We start from the raw sequence: 17,244 nt of genomic DNA on the forward strand, positions 1-17,244 counted from the left end.
GTTTTCCCTCTTTCTTGTGTTACTGTTTCTTCGAGCCTAAACACGTAACATAAGAAAACTAAATGATTGCATTGAACCACACATTTGTGTGGGTGTTCGATAATAGACCTTTGGGTATTGGTAATTCCAAAAGCGCGTTGAATAGTAAGTGCGGGTTGTTAGACGGTAGAGAAGTGGATATGTTTCACTCGAACGTCATTTTGATAGTAGGGGTGTTCAATAAGTTTTGGTGTTGATTGTATAGGGTGGGTGTTACATACTAGATCACTGGGTGTTGGTCATTGAAAACAGGTTGTTGATGGTATCGTGTGGCTGAGGGATACTAGATTAACTGGGTGTTAGTCACTCAAAACGGCTTGTTGATGTTATAGTGTGCGATGATTTATAGTAGATCACTGTGTATTCTTTACTCTGTGAGGTGTTAATGGTATAGTCCGGGCATTGTATATTAGCTTACTGGTTACTGGTCACTCAGATAATATATTGATTGTATAGTTTAGATATTGGACAGCAAATAAATGTGCATTTCGCACTCCAAGGGTATGTTTATAGTATAGTGTGCGTGCTGGTCACTGAAAATGGCGTCTTAGCTAGTATACGTAGGATAGGAAATGCTTAGTAGGTTGTACTGGTCAGTATATCTATGTTAAATTCCCATTACATGATCTAAATTTCATCATACACGCCCATTATGCTACTGAAATAATACGTTTTATGTTTGGCCACGCAGAATAAAATAATAAGCAAAACATATACATTTTATTTTTAAAGCATGCTTTTCTTTCTTCTCGACTTTAATCAGAAGGATCTTCTCGGTGCTTCGGTACCGATGCCCTCCTGAAATTTGATAGTCTGAGCGAGACTTGTTGGGATTAGACTACATTTTGTAAACATGACAAGGCATGCGCCGTGATAGACTCCAAAATGTCATGAAAGTAAATTGTCTACAACGACAAAGAAACGAAACATCTAAGCTAGGAGACAAGAAAGACAAACGTAACATATTTGATATCATTTTGCAAGGAAAAGGACACTGGCTTGCAAATTGTCCCAGAAAAGTGAAAAGAGAGAAAAACAATTTCATTTTAGAAGCACAATAAGGATAAACAGAAGACGAACCCTTTCCTGAAAAAAGAATGATTTAGAGTACGAGAAGTAAAACAGCAGAAGAATCCATTCATTATTAAGAGAAAAGACAGTAAAAGAAGAAGAAAATTGGACTTTAATGATGAGCTTTATAATTAATTGTATAATCCTACAAGAAACGTAAGTATCTCAATCTCTTCATATGTTTACTTTTCAAGTATCTATACGATTATCAAACACAGTTCAATATACAAGAATTCTTTTTTTTTACAAACACAGACACTCCATTTACCTTATATGTACTATAATTTTGTTGTTATCAAACTCGTTCAGAACATTTTACACAGACACACACACACACACACACACACGTTCACTCTCTCTCTCTCTCGATCTTGGTTTGCCACGAATAAGTATATACGAAGAAGCAACCTTTCTGACGATAGGAACAGACGTTGGGTAAGACAGGTCAGTCAGCGTGCTACATCTTTGGTTGGACTTTAGAAAAACATGCGCCAACTTGTTTTTAACTTGATTCCTGTAGAATCGATGGAAGAATAGAAATGTGGATTTGTGAACATTCAGGTTATTTACTTTCTTTAGCATAGACACATGGTCTGATTCAGTGGCAAAATAACACAGTACTAGATCATGGAAAGTCTTGTCGTACACCACAACCTTGTAAATGCTTAACATTTTTGCTTGTTTACCAGTTGTATAAGAAGACGAAGGGATTAACCCTATTATTTCCCCGTCCATAAAATAAGAAATATTGATTTGGAAAAAGTGGAGTTGACATGGTTTTACTTTTTACATTATTTTCTGTCTCTCATTCTTTAGTTTGGCACAAATTTATATCCTACGTTGAATGGAAAGCGAACAGAAGTAACAACTATATAAAGCCTAATGTATCTATTTCCATAGAAATATGGACACTCTCTGTGTGTGTGTGTGTGTGTGTGTGTGTGTGTGTGTGTGATTTAGATTTTTAAGGCTCTCTGCATTTTAACCACGGGCACATAAAACAATTTTTTTTTCTTAACAAGTACAATCGTCTCAAATATAAAGCAATAATTTGATGTCACTACTTTAGAAGAAACCTTAGTCGTACTTCAAATTCTGATCTACTTTTATAAAAGGCGATAAAATTATCTCCATTTCCTCTCTTCATAAGTCATTTGTAATTCATTGCATCACGTCTAAAGTGATGAACATTTTTTAAATACCAAGTGACCTCATACGGTATTAATTCCATTGTAGGATAAGCTCGAATTTGGATTATACAAGTATGCCACTCTTTGTCCTTAAGCATGTGTTTTGTTCTTATTCTTTAATTCTGATTGATATTTAAGACACATACTTCGATCTCACAACCTTGCAAGAAATCTTATGTTCATGCCAAATTTCTCATCTTGTTTGACAGTGTTGCAAATTGAACTGTATTTCCTCCCTTCATATCTCACATTTCATTCATCGTACGTAAACAACATCGGTAATGAATGACCTAACACTGGGTCAAATCAGTCATTATACTAATCTCTAAGACAGAAACAAAATAAATTTAGAACAAACTGAAAAACCACATCATCTTAACTTAACAGTAAATATTTCTTCAGCAAAACGTTCAGACTATATGATTATTAAGCGACAATGGGTAGTCATGTTTAATGAAATAATTGCGATATAGGACAGAAGAAAACGAAAAGCAGTATACCAAAAAGTCTCAACACCATTTGACTTTATAAAGGGTTTACACCAATGCTTGTGTTTTGAATTGTGAAAGAAAGCTGGCGCTTGTTCTTAAACTTGTCTTTGTCCTTCTCTCCATCTAGCCTTGTTTTCTCCATTTGCACATAATTGGTTGGGTTATAATGGTACGAGGGATCTGTAGAAGTGTTTAAGAAATGAAGATACTGAAATTATAGGGCCTTCACTTCATTTACGATAATAGGGACTTACAGGGGGATAGACATTAATATTGTTCATAAGGGATTTCAGTTCCTTTTGATATTCTATTACATCCTAGCTGTATGGTCAACATATGAGTCTGTGCTTGTGTCTACAAACGACTTATTGATGGAGGACTGTGTCTATATATTCCAACTTTTTGGTGGTTAGTACGAAAAGGTGTTGGTAACTCAAATGGCGTATTGGATGTCACCCGACATAAACAGCAGTGATAAAGCTAGGAATTTCGAGATTTAGCCTTGACCAAAACAAACGGGTTTTTAAATTATACATGTTGTTTCACAGAGTCAACCGCGAATAAAGCAAACCAGTCTTGCGTAGTTTGCATAGTTTAAAACTTCCTAGTTCACTCTGCTGATAGACATATATGCATCCAATACACAAACATAATGAACGGTGTTAACAGGCACCATAGTGAGGTCTGTTTTTGTTTCTTTCGAAGGACTAACTGCATGACAGCTAACCATCAAACATGGTAAGTGCTAGACAGAGATCATTAAACAATGGGAAACAATGGCAAGGGAAATGTGTGTGTGTGTGTGTGTGTGTGTATGTGTAGAGAGAGAGAGAGAGAGAGGAGTTGAGTTTATCAAATCAATAAATGCTAATTATATGGGTTTGTACACGCCTTTAGCCAGAAGCGTATCCAGAATATTGTTTACTATCGTTGGGGAGTTGGGGGTTGGGGTGCTAAACAAGTAGGCTAGAGGTCTGTAGGACGGATACCTATTGTGGCCCCATGAGGCAAAGCCCCTGAAAGATCCTGAGTTTCAAATATCTCCGAGGACCTAACTTAACTGTAAAGAAAACTTACTCTATGATACGTTCTGGTAGATTCTTGCTCATTTCGAGGGGGGGGGGGGGTCTGTCTAGCTCTCGACTTCTTATTTCTCGATCAACCACCAATGCTGTTGTATTTACTTTCTAATGCAATCAGACACTAAAATGCATAGAATGTGTTAAGACTTAAAACTGTTAAAAAGTATTAAAGCTGTGCGATCTTTTTTCTCCAGGTATTGATCAATTTGTTATGTTATATTAAAGTTAGTGTACTGTCGGTACATAGCAACCGATCAATACAATAATGCATATGCACTACCTTAAAAGTGCAAAGGTGAAGAGAATACATCTCAGGTGTGTGACTGGATTACATGAACAATTTGTTCTCTGTTCTCTGAAAACAAGTGTAATTTTGCGCCAGCCAGCTCATTCACAATATGTGTAAGCATTTATAGCAGGCTCGAATAGTTACAAACCTTGAAGTAACGTAAGAATGCCTGTATACTTATCCATCGTTATATGTATGTATGTATGTATGTATGTATGTATGTTTATATTAACATGTTTTACCGATGGAAGGATGGATATAACGTGATGAGAGATGGATGGAATGATTCATGGCAGAATATAAACAAAAGTTTGATAAGTATATAGGCATTCTTACGTCTCTAGTAAAGGTAAACAAGCTAGAATGAGGCTTAGCTCTATATTGAGGAATTGGTATCGCTAGATGCTAACGTAGATAAATAGTTATGTGGTCAGAGAGACCGACTAACTGACTGACTGACTAACCGATTAACTGACAGACTAACCGATTGAATGACTGACTAACCGATTGACTGACAGACTAACCGATTGAATGGCTTACTAACCGACAGGAAGAAAAAGCAAAGTGGACAAAGTAGATACATATAAAGATTCAGTATAGATATATTAGACATATATTAACACACACACACACACACACACACACACACACACACATATATATATATATATATATATATATATATATATATATATATATATATATATATATATAGGAAAAGGATAAACCACTAATGGTGGTAGCCATCGACTTTGGTACAACCTACTCCAGCTGGGCATGTTCAACGAAACAAGAGTATGCAGAGAATCCAACTAAGATGTACGTTCGCGAATGGATTGGCGGAGAACATTTGTCACAGAAAGTTCCCACAACCGTTCTGATCAGACCAGATGGAAAAACTCTTGAGGCATTTGGGTATGCAGCTGAGGATCGGTATGCTGAATTTGTCGAGGAAGGACAGCACAAACTTTGGTACTACTTCAAAAGATTCAAAATGAATATTTTTGACAACTGTGTAAGTACTGAGTTATCCGCTTAATATCTTCGGCAGATTTATGTTTTAATATAGAAAGCTTCCAATTGCGAATGGTTCACCGTTACCATGTTTTTGAGATGCACATCTAATGCGACATTACTACTTACCCTCAATAAAAACCAGTGAACATCCGAGATCTGCTAAGTAAATGTAAACATGGGGAAATTTTCCCTCTGAACGAGACGTTCCCAATGACTCCATGATAAATTTTTGAATACATATCTACCAACCTGGAATATAATTGAGTAATGAAGGAAGGACAAAAATAACGTCATTTTGGGGTTCTGATTAATTGTCAGTTATTTGTAGAAAAATTACGGATAGATATGGCCTCAAAGGTTTTGCAGTGTGCTAACCTCTAAGGAAAACAACTGTCTATTGTTTTGCTGATGCCACCCAAAAGACGCTAGTAGAAAAAACCAACCCACGGTGGGCTTTCATCGTGCCTTTTAAAATTTCATTAGCACTTGATTTTAACTTATCTTTCGAGTAGTCCAAATCATGATAATATAGCTTGAATCGGTTAATACCTATACGTTTACGACTATCGAATGATCCACATCATGAGACTCAATTATATAATATGTATCATAGACTAGCTGATACCTTTTGAATTCATTCTAGCGAATGAAACCAGGTGTTATGTTTGTTATATGCAATGAGAACACAATATCCCATGTCTTGCGTAAACTACATTCAAACGAGATTCGATTATTGAGTGCTTTTATAAGCTGACTAGTTACGTACGGTATGAAGATAGTTAATCATTGGTATTAGGAACTGGTCTTAAACTAATTAACATAAAGAGGCGAAACCAACACGTTTAGTAAAATCAACAAATAAAATTTGTTCTCGAAAAAAGTTACAGAATAAACATTTAAGAAACAATTAGAGTATTGTAAATTAGATCCCAAATAATCCTAAATGCTCCATCACAAGTCTAAAAGAATAGAATGTTCCGAACGAATTCAACAAGTATTGGGTGTCGTTATGTGCCAAGAGCCTTGAATATACTGATGTATTAATAGTCTTTAATTTACCACAATGATATAATCCAAAATGCCGTTGAATGAGTCCTCAAAAATGCCCAAATAGTGTTTTAGTCCAAAAGTTCAACGAGCACGTTGTAATTCCAATGAATAATTTAAACAAATAATTCCTCTCAAATTATAATTGAACAGAACTAAATATGATTCCGCATTTTTAAATTTAGATGGCAATGAGTAATTTTGTTTACCGCAACTCTATATAAAAACCCAAGAATCAATAAAATTACCAGGATATGGTCACAAGTTCGTTTCCAGAACATTCTAAGTGTATTAATTAGGCTTGCCCTTGAGTTCAAATATCAGTACAAAACTTATTTATAACTTACAAACATGACAAAACACGCGAAAATAGTTAGATCAAAATTCTTTCTCAATTTCGGACAAAAGTTAAGCACACAATGTAAATTAAATATACATAACAATGATTGTATTTGACAACAAGCACCCCCCCCCCAGAAATACAATATACAATTTAGGTATTTCAACCTCAGGTGAGATAATTATAAATATTGTCTTAAACGTAAATTTTTATATAGCACCTCCACTTCTCTTCTTATAAATTCTGTGCTTTTTTTTATCAAATTCTGTACGGAATTTAAAGGGACATTGACAAGTAAAGGGAGGTAATGGCTATGCGACAAAGTCATAGAGTATTGTACGAAAAAGAAATTCTGATCACTGTTAATTTCTCATAGGAATTATCCCGTCATACAATGCTACAGGACATAACAGGCAAGATACTTCCAGCCATGACAGTGTTCTCTCGAGCAATAGAATCTATGAAGGATGATTTTCTGACTCACTACAAAAATAAGCTCGAAGGACGAATCGAAGACCACAATATATGTTGGGTGTTGACAGTTCCTGCGATTTGGAACGAGCCTGCCAAGCAGTTCATGAGGCATGCGGCCGTAACGGTAAGATATACAATGCCACATTGACGCATGAAGCATAAGATAATAAATGCTATAACTCTTAACCAAAAATAATTTCCTGCCGGTCATCTACTCCTCTTCCTCGGCTCCTCCTATTTTCCTCCATGACTGACTTCCAGTCACTCAACGGTGGCACTTTTCTATTGAGTAGATAGTTATCATTCATAATAATGAAAACATTAGTTCAAGACAAATGTCATTTTTTAAAATAAGAGTCGCCACGATTTATAACCTTGACTGAAATGTCTGGTGTTATTTTACATATAAGGGTCTGACAGGTTATCACCGGCCTTCATCCAGTAATGTCTACACATCGATCTAATCTTAAGGCTTTGAAAATGCAACATTTTCTTTTCAGTGCTTTGACGACAAAATTGCTATGTGATATTAGGTGTCGATAAATACTACGACTGAAGTTTGATAGATAGCGTATTTTTAAAGTGCTATCTCTCAGGCATGTATATCTTTCTGGGTACTTCAGCTATTCATTATATTATATCTAACCTCAGCAAAATATTGAACCTTGGACAATGTCTGACTTTGTCGTTAAAGAAGATAATTTTCTTTTAAAACTTGAGTCACCAAGATTAACCAGGACACTGTTTGCCAGCCTCTCCAAAAGATCACGATATCGTCCAAATTAAAGTTTCTAATGGAATATTTGTTTCAAACCTTTTGGTTGGGTAAATACATATAGGTCTATAAACTGCATTCAACAGCAATGTCTTTTTGTATTAATTGAATGTAACTATTCTGGACAGTATTCACACATAGATAATATTAATGCCATTTTTGGAAGAATCTTTCATTATTATTGTAATCTAGAGACATTATTCATCATCGTGATTTCTCGTTTTCAAACTGGCATAAATCTTGCGCTCTCTGGTGACTGTGGCTCCTATAAGCAAATAAGTGATTATTCGTATCTATTATTCTGTGTAAATCTCATGCATGTATATATTTGGCTGTATTTTTCAGCTTGTTTATCCTTCTGTTACTCTGTTAGAACTGGAAATCGTGGTTTGTCCACAGGCAATGCACTTTGCATTACTTGCCACAGTTTGACATAAGCTTCAAAGTATTTAAGTGCCGCAAATATCACAATTAACCGCAATAATCGACTCTCACTACCTTCGGGCACAGGTGAGACAGAACAAAATCTCTCTTTCTTCATACCTTTCGTCTGAAAATGGATTTAAAACTGAGTTGCAATGTTTGCTTATAGGTTTGTTCAAGATATGTGTGAAAAATGGTGTTGTGCTTTACTTCAGTGCTTTTTAAGGACTGTTGTTCCAAAGAGATTCTAAAGACATCTTCAATACTTTAAAAAAATTACCAGACTAGGAATGTAAGTTGAATGTCTGTCACGATGACATCCATATTTTAGAAAGAAAAGTGGTGCAAGATTATACCAACTTTGATCGCATTTTATGTTATGCTATAAATTAAAAATATCGACTCAAATTCTCTAATATTAATTTCCATAAACATTCATCAACGAGTGTAATCTAGACTGAACTATACTATCACCATTCTAGGGACCATTGCCTTTCTGGTCTGACCTATGTTGTTTGCATTAGTTTGAACTGGACCATTTCACTGGTTCATTCCATTTTATATATTTAAAGGCTGGTATTAGAAACGAATGCCTACGTATAGCACTGGAACCAGAAGCTGCGGCCTTGCTGTGTGACTATCTTCCATTGAAAATGTTCACCATCAGTGGATCGCAATCCACATTCCAAACCTTTCAAAAGGGGTCCAAATACATTCTTTTGGATGCGGGAGGTATGTCTCTTTTTCAGTCGCCTGTACTGGCTTTTACATTTGTTTTTATTTTTCATCTCTGTTGCTTTCTGTTTCTCCCGACAATCTACATTTCTCTCACTATAGTTAACTCTTTTCTGCAACTACCAGTATCCACACAGAGTTATTTGGCTTGGTAATTACCTTGTCTTACAGAGGTTAATGCTGCAGACCAGATATGAAAAGCATTTAACGTATTATCAGCCAATCAATATGTATCATGTATTTCATTAACCACAACATACATGATGGTCATCTCCCTTTCTTACTTTACACCAATTTCCTCGACATCATTGTCGTCTTCATCGTCATTATCATCGTCGCCATCGTCGACCTCATCCTCATCACCGTTGACATCATCCATCGTCGTCATCGTTATCATAATCAGCAGCATCCCACTTTATGTACTATTTGGTTTCACACGTGTGAATGTCATATGCAACGTTTCTTCAGACGTTTTTAAAAATATTCTTTTGTATATTCCATTTTTTACTTCAATATTTAAGAAGGAAATCTGCAGAAGTGAATTGACTCAGAATGAAACTTTTGTATCACTATAGGAGGAACAGTGGATATAACTGTACACGAGGTAGTAGGTGGTGGCAAACTTAAAGAACTCCACAAAGCCACTGGAGGAGCATGGGGAGGTATAGCTGTCGACGAAGAGTTCAAGCAGTTCATTATAAAGCTGGTAGGAAATCCAGTTTTCCAGAAATTTTCAACAGAGAACACCATCGATTTGCTGGACATGTTGAGAGGATTCGAGGTGAAAAAACGAGAAATGCAGCTAATGAAAGAATCCGTAACCACATTTAGGATTCCAGTGTCGCTAATCAAACTATACGAGAAAGAGACCGGGAAGTTGCTCAAGGAGTCCATCGGTCAAACAGAATTTTCTGATAAGGTCAAGTTACTTAATGACAGGCTCAAAGTAGACAGTGCCATCATCAGGGGCTTCTTTTCAAAATCTATTCAGAATATCACAACTTTTGTCAACACTTTGTTAAAATCCCAGCAACTGGAAGGCGTCAAATCCATCATTATGGTTGGAGGGTTTTCTGAGTGCCAAATGCTTCAAGAGTCTATCGTGTCGTGCATACCCAAACTCAGCACTATTGTCCCACAAGATGCAGGCTTGGTGGTACTGAAAGGAGCCGTAATATATGGACACAACCAAGATGCAGTTGTGGAGCGTGTATGTAGGTACACCTACGGCATTGCAGGAGCAAAGCCATTTATACAGGGGGTACATAAAAAAGAGTATAGAGTAGAAACCGATGTGGGACCACTGTGTGATAAAATGTTCATTAAAATTATTGAGGCCGGTGAAAGCGTAAAATTACATGAGCGCCGAGGGGAAAAATACTTTAAACTCAACATGGAAGATGCAGACACGTATTCTTTCCCAATCTACGTTTCGAGTGAAGCCTCACCAACCTACGTCACGGATGACGGGTGTAGAAAACTAGGATGTGTGACAATTGCTGATCTGGACAGATCTATGCCTTTGAAGGATAGGAAAGTAGAAATGAGTATTATTTTTGGTGGAACTGAAATGGAAGTGGAAGCCATGGAATTTCATACAGGTAGAAAATCGACGGTAGTCGTAGACTTTCTCCAGTAAGTGTTGGTTCCTGTTTAGTTTATCAGACTATTCGACATGTGTTTGTTAACTGTAAAGGAATCACAATTCCAACGCATTTCCAACATGAAAACGTCTATTTGAAAGCAAATTTTTCTTTGTAAAAACTGAAATCTATCGCACATTACTCTATAAAAAGTGAAATAATATGAATGAATAAAAAATAACGACGTTCTTAAGAAAAGAAGCGCAATATGTAAACTCATCAATTTTTGTGAAAGACTCCAATTTTGCCATAGATTTAATCCATTTTAATTTCATTGCATATGACAGAATATATAAGGGTTTGTTGTATAATCTATCAAATCAAAATGGTAATTTAAGATTATAACTGCTTGAGTGGATGTTTCTTCTTTTGCATTAATTTATGTGATAATAAAAGACTATATACTGCTGTTGCCAATAGAATGAAAGACTTGTAATTTATAGTAACGTAAAGCCGTTTTTATACGCAGTTTCAAAACAGTGGATAAAGCAAGTATTTTCTTGTGTAGTGGAATCGTGGGAGTCATCTCAAAGTGTTACTGACTGAAATTGTACCCATATCATATCCCCCCTCTCTCTTTTAAAATAAAATAATAAAAGGGTGAGCCCTTTATATGTTTATTTAAACGGTAAACACATACTAATGCCAAGTTCATCCATAGTTAATGTTTAATGTTAATAAGTGAAGCTGTAAAGAAGTTTCAGCATGGACATGAAAGATAGCTGGATCCACACATATAGAGAGACAAAGTAAATTCCATATACCGGCAGCTTATTGATATGAAAATATAAAAGGAAATATTTTGAAAAGGTAGTAAGCCTTGGCTACTTTTCAGAAATGAAGTGAAATTTGCTGGAGTTAATAAAACAGGTTTTAAAAGAATCAAGTATGACTTACTAGGATAACAATGAAAAAAATAAAAATTAAAAGATAATAGTAATTTACATATACAACTGCATTCAACGATTTTTCTCCTTATTGCATTAAACTCAGGGACTGCCCATATAATTTCAGAAAGGGGTTGTTGGATGGAATAGTTTACCCCAAAATTACAAGTGTCTAGCCCTCAAATAACTTAAAACTTCTCTCTCAGATTTGTGGACAAAAATTTACTATATGAATTATATTAATTGAAAAGAATGAATTATCATTGAGTGATAGATTTTAAGAAAGTTTGTTTATTAAAGAATGGCCAAATAATGTGTATGTTCTCAATTATAGATATAATTATTATGGGCAGATAAGCTCGATACAGTTCGATGTTTTTATACCGAGTAAAAGTCAATGACAGTGAATCAAACTGTATGCATCGCTGATAAATGTTTTCTATTAAAATATTTCTCCCTGTCTAAACTTTATTTAGCTTGCAATGCACACATATTGGATGCTTTGAACTGGGCGTGAAACTAACCAGATTAAATTTTCTGGCTGTCTATACAACGTCACACAATGTGTGGTGTTTTGGTTCGAAAAAGTCATCCATGACGCAAGCATAACAAGACACTAGTAGTCGCCAAACAACCGTTCCAGCGACCTTTAAAGGTATCATTACACTAATTATCTTACTTTCGTACGTTCTTTATTTTTCTTTATTTGTCTTTGGCCCAATCCAATGCATAAGTTATATGTTTAGATGCAAAAGCTTTTGGTCTAGTTCAAGACCATAGTGAGAAACTAACATTGTGATAAACTGTATTTTTCAACTGCCTTGGTATTCCATTTTTGAGTTTACTCAGCTTAAATATATAATCATGACTCGAAACACAGAAACATGTCTGCTTTTTTTTTTTAAAGTAATCATGTTTACTGATAAACGTTGCGTTATTTGGAGCGTATTATTATCATGAATGTGTCACGCATTATGAATTAACTCTTCTAGTTCAATGTCATCTAATTGTTTGTTATGCAATGGCTAGATTGGGAAAATGCTGCTTACGTCAACTGACCGGCTCTCTGTAGGTGAACAAGTAATAAATTCAGTCATTACGAAAAACATATATTTAGTTTTACAGAGAAGTAAACATTCTCGTCATTTCTGTCCATTTGGTTTGTTGGTTTGGGTGTCTTCTTTTCCTACAATCGAAAATTGTATGCGTTGCTATGACTTTGACAATGGTAATTTATGCCAATTACTTATGATATTGTAATAAAGTTTTTGTTACGTTTTCATTTGCTTTTGCAGTGCAGTGTCATCAAGGCTCTTCGTAGTGTAAATCCGCAGGAGTAACCAACCATTAAAATATTATTATTATTAGTAGTAGTGGTAGTAGTAGTAGTAGTAGTAGTAGTAGTGTCGTTGTTTCGTTATAAAAGTCTAACCGATTTATTTAAAAAGTGAAAGCTAAATATACATCACAAAGACAAGAGGTTGAGACAGACAGTTTATGAAATGCAACTAACACATGTAAAGATTAATTTTATCTATATTTCATATAGAAAATAGAATTTGCATGATTTTACAATGATGTGCTTGTCAAGACTATCGCCTGCGTTGCGACGTTCAGTTCACGATAATCAAGCATACTTCACGAGGACAAAGGAGTCACACTTACAGGATCTCATTTTTTTAATACTCATTTCCTGCATTTGTAATAAACACATCTTGAGACAAAACAATAATAGACCTTTAATATCTCAGTGTTCTCATTGTGGTGATGGTTGGCTTTTAACTACAGTTTGAGAACTTTATGTATGTGTTTATACATTACTGAGAAAAACTGAGGCTGTGGACGCGAGATGGTCTGCGTGGATACCCAACATGCGACCCATGGATTACCAGTTCGACATTCAACTCTCCAGTTTAACTCAGTTGGAAAAGTGTCTCTCGATATAGTTTTTGGCATTCCAAGTTGACATATGTTTTTGCTAAAGAATGAGATGAAAAGAAGCAAATTGTATGACCTGCAACTACTAACCTTCAAAGTGTTGAAACTGCCCCCCCCCCCCCAATTTTGGAAGGCACATGCAAAGGTTTCCGACAAAGTATTATTGACTCTCGCTTTGCCTTTGACATATTGACTTACAATATTAAATATTTTACCCCTTATTCCTTATAAAAGTAATTTATATAACAAAATCAGACTTGACCTATGTCTCCTCAAGAGAAATTCGAGTACTGTATATTGGTTCTGTCCACGAGGTCCTCAAAAGTTAATGACAGGAAACTGATGGTCAAAGTTCTAAGTTCAAACAGCAGTGGCTATAACTTCTTAAAATTTCACACCTGATCCGGATCTTCATAATCTAAATTCTCACACATGATCCGGATCTTTATAATGTAAAGTCTCACACCTGATCAGGATCTTCATAATGTAAAGTCTCACACCTGATCAGGATCTTCATAATCTAAATTCTCACACCTGCTTAGGATCTTCATGTTGTAAAGTCTCACACCTGATCAGGATCTTCATAATGTAAATTCTCACACCTGATCCGGATCTTCATAATCTAAATTCTCACACCTGATCCGGATCTTCATAATGTAAAGTCTCACACTTGATCAGGATCTTCATAATGTAAAGTCTCACACCTGATCAGGATCTTCATAATGTAAAGTCTCACACCTGATCAGGATCTTCATAATCCAAATTCTCACACCTGATCCGGATCTTCATGATATAAAGTCTCACACCTGATCAGGATCTTCATAATGTAAAGTCTCACACCTGATCAGGATCTTCATAATCTAAATTCTCACACCTGATCCGGATCTTCATAATGTAAAGTCTCAAACCTGATCAGGATCTTCATAATGTAAAGTCTCACACCTGATCCGGATCTTCATAATGTAAAGTCTCACACCTGATCAGGACCTTCATAACGTAAAGTCCCACACCTGATCATGATCTTCATAATTTAAAGTCTCACACCTGATCCAGATCTTCATAATGTAAATTCTCACACCTGATTCGGATCTTCATGATGTAAAGTCTCACACCTGATCCGGATCTTCATAATATAGAGTCTCACACCTGATCAGGATCTTCATAATGTCAATCCACGAAGTCCTTTAAATGTTACTGAGTAAAATCTGAAAGGCATAGATTCAAACAGTAGACATAACTAAGTAACTCTAGGTATGACCAATATCCAAAACAATGCTATGTTTTGCAGAAAAATGGATGAATAGGAATAGTCCCATGGGCATCGAAAGTTAAGGACATACTATTCAAATACGGATTTTGTTATATTTGGTATGCATATGATATATGAAATGAAAAAGTATTTTTGCTCTATTTTAGACAACGTCTTAAAAGCATCTGAACCTAGCATTTGAATTCTGCTATTTAAAAAAAAACATAAAACATATCACTATAATAAATTTATGATCTTTTTCCGTTCACTGTACATTTAACTATGTTATTTTTTCGACCTATCTGCAATATCACTATGCGGTGATATTTCCGTTCATATTCCTGCTTATTTCTGTTGTGGGCACTGGATCTTTTCTCCTTTGTTCACTTAAACTTGTTAACTATATTTGTAATATGACGTTCTGCTTTGCTGCAATATTCTTATTTAACTGTTGTATTGTGGGCCTACGGTGTACATAATCAAACAAGTATTGTCATTTTGTAACTCTGGGTCTTTTTAGCTAATTAAACTAACACCGTTACTAAATCTGGATTTAAACCCGTGATGTCCTTTATATGCTACTTAACGGAAACGAATATATCACGTGATGGAGAGGCCAAGTAACACTAGATTCTTCTCCACAGGTATGTGTTCACATCATCAATGCATTCGTAATGAAAACGAGTTGACCACCCCACCCCCCACCCGCTCATCAGAAGAAATGAAGAATGAAGTTTGGGTATCATTACATGCCCCTCTCCCCTTTGCGCATTGTAAATATTGTTAGACTGTTAGATAGTCAATATGAATGGATTCTGAAAGAACTAGGGATTTATACACGTTCGATTCGGCGTACCTAATAACATTGGCGCGTGGGTTCCAAAGAACACGACTTACTGGTTCCAGTTTGTGTGTGCGATACGGATTGAACATTCTCATCGGTCCTAACTCATCCTTTGATGAAATAACGGATATGGCAAAAACTATGTGTTCTCATGTTGGGTAATTAAGCAACAGTAGGCAATACAAGCATTAAAGAAAAAGAAAACATGGACTATTATAACGTTTGAATGAAAGGGCAAACTGGACACACTATTTAAATAACGAAATAAAAACAACAGAGGTAATTTATAAACATCTAACAATGAGTAAACTATATATTTTTGCTGTGTTAATGTCAGATTAAGATAGTTTTATAACAAACATCAAAGATGGAGTGATCGCGTTTATCTTACAGAAAACCAAATTCGTTTGACTTGCTTTGAACCTGTGGACAAAGGATGGAAGTTGTGTGGCGAAAATGAACACAATCTTAGACCAGATAGTACTATCTATATGTACTAAAGATATTTTATTCCACTAAAGTTATAGTAATGCATAGGTAGTAAAGGCAACATGTCATGATAATGCTGTATTTGTATGTTAAACAAATAATACTAATACTAATACTAATACTAATAATAATAATAATAATAAACAGCTAAGGAAAAATGAATAACTTGGCAAATATTGTTGCAAACAGGTGATAAACGGATGCATGAGTAGAATTTTGATAAGGTTGCATCATGTATTTTCACTGAGGTCATATTCATGAGTTTTCAGTTACGTGTGCGTTCTATATAAGTTCATCCCGACTTAGACTCAGTCGTTAGCGTCACGAGGGACTATACTGAATGTCTAGTTGAGCTGTAATGGCTTGCGAGTTTCGCATCGATTTTCGTCGATTATTATTCGTTTTCTCAAATCAACAGTTTCACCAACATATTGAGTGGTAAAGTTTTTTTAATGTGAAGAGACAGATTACATGTTTGGTTTACATGCTAACTTCTAAGTGAAAGCAAAGATAACTACTTTTGTTGATTTTCAGAACGATTTGGTATCAGGCATATGTATGGCTTTTGACATTTCTGGGTCCATATGAAAGATATGGTATAACTTCTTAAAAAGTGTCCCTCAAACTTTCGGAAGACTGGATCTGCTGTCGATGCTTCCAAACGGTATGTTATAAGCTTGGGGCTGTGAGGTGGAAAACTGCTGTAAATGCTTCCGAACGGTATGTTATAAGCTTGGGGCTGTGAGATGGAAAACTGCTGTAAATGCTTCCGAACGGTATTTTATAAGCTTGGGGCTGTGAGGTGAAAAACTGCTGTAAATGCTTCCGAACGGTATGTTAAAAGCTTGAGGCTGTGATGTGGAAAACTGCTATCAGTGCTTCCGAACGGTATGTTATAAGCTTGGGGCTGTGAGGTGGAAAACTTCTGTCAATGCTTCCAAACGGTATGTTATAAGCTTGGGGCTGTGAGGTGGAAAACTGCTGTCAATGCTTCCGAACGGTATGTTATAAGCTGTGAGTTGGAACGTAACCACTGTTAAGATCTCGTAGACTACCTTAGGTTGGGGTGGAGTGCTCCCAGTATTATCTTTAGTTATTACAGAAGACCCACCCTGGCTCGTTTTTGTTAGAAATTGAAGTAGTGATCGAGATGCAAAGCTCCGAGCCCCCAGTCAGCGATGCCGACAGTTAAATTACTGAATACACAAAAGGTGAAATTCA

General features: G+C 35.7%; 1 protein-coding gene across 2 annotated transcripts; it reads left to right on the forward strand.

Annotated features, from left to right (window-relative positions):
• The first annotated feature begins 3,283 nt into the window (after positions 1-3,283).
• LOC149775051 (heat shock 70 kDa protein 12A-like) lies at positions 3,284-11,028 on the forward strand. 2 transcript variants are annotated; one of them, XM_089942979.1, is made up of 5 exons: positions 3,284-3,529; positions 4,884-5,177; positions 6,943-7,164; positions 8,811-8,970; positions 9,549-11,028. In XM_089942979.1, exons 1-5 carry the CDS (start codon positions 3,527-3,529, stop codon positions 10,610-10,612), a joined length of 1,743 nt encoding a protein of 580 aa, XP_089799105.1. In that variant the 5' UTR covers positions 3,284-3,526; the 3' UTR covers positions 10,613-11,028. The 2 variants fall into 2 exon arrangements, with proteins under 2 accessions (XP_089799105.1, XP_089799104.1); XM_089942978.1 differs by having other exon boundaries at positions 3,286-3,529; positions 4,878-5,177.
• The last annotated feature ends 6,216 nt before the right edge of the window (positions 11,029-17,244 follow it).

Source organism: Sinohyriopsis cumingii, chromosome 19, assembly GCF_028554795.1.
Source record: "Sinohyriopsis cumingii isolate HCF-2022 chromosome 19, ASM2855479v2, whole genome shotgun sequence".
Taxonomy (NCBI): domain Eukaryota; kingdom Metazoa; phylum Mollusca; class Bivalvia; order Unionida; family Unionidae; genus Sinohyriopsis; species Sinohyriopsis cumingii.

Coding starts and splice junctions, on each gene's coding strand:
- LOC149775051 (XM_089942978.1), top strand. Junction 5,178..6,942: donor TGAATATTTTTGACAACTGT/GTAAGTACTGAG, acceptor AATTTCTCATAG/GAATTATCCCGTCATACAAT. Junction 7,165..8,810: donor TGAGGCATGCGGCCGTAACG/GTAAGATATACA, acceptor ATATATTTAAAG/GCTGGTATTAGAAACGAATG.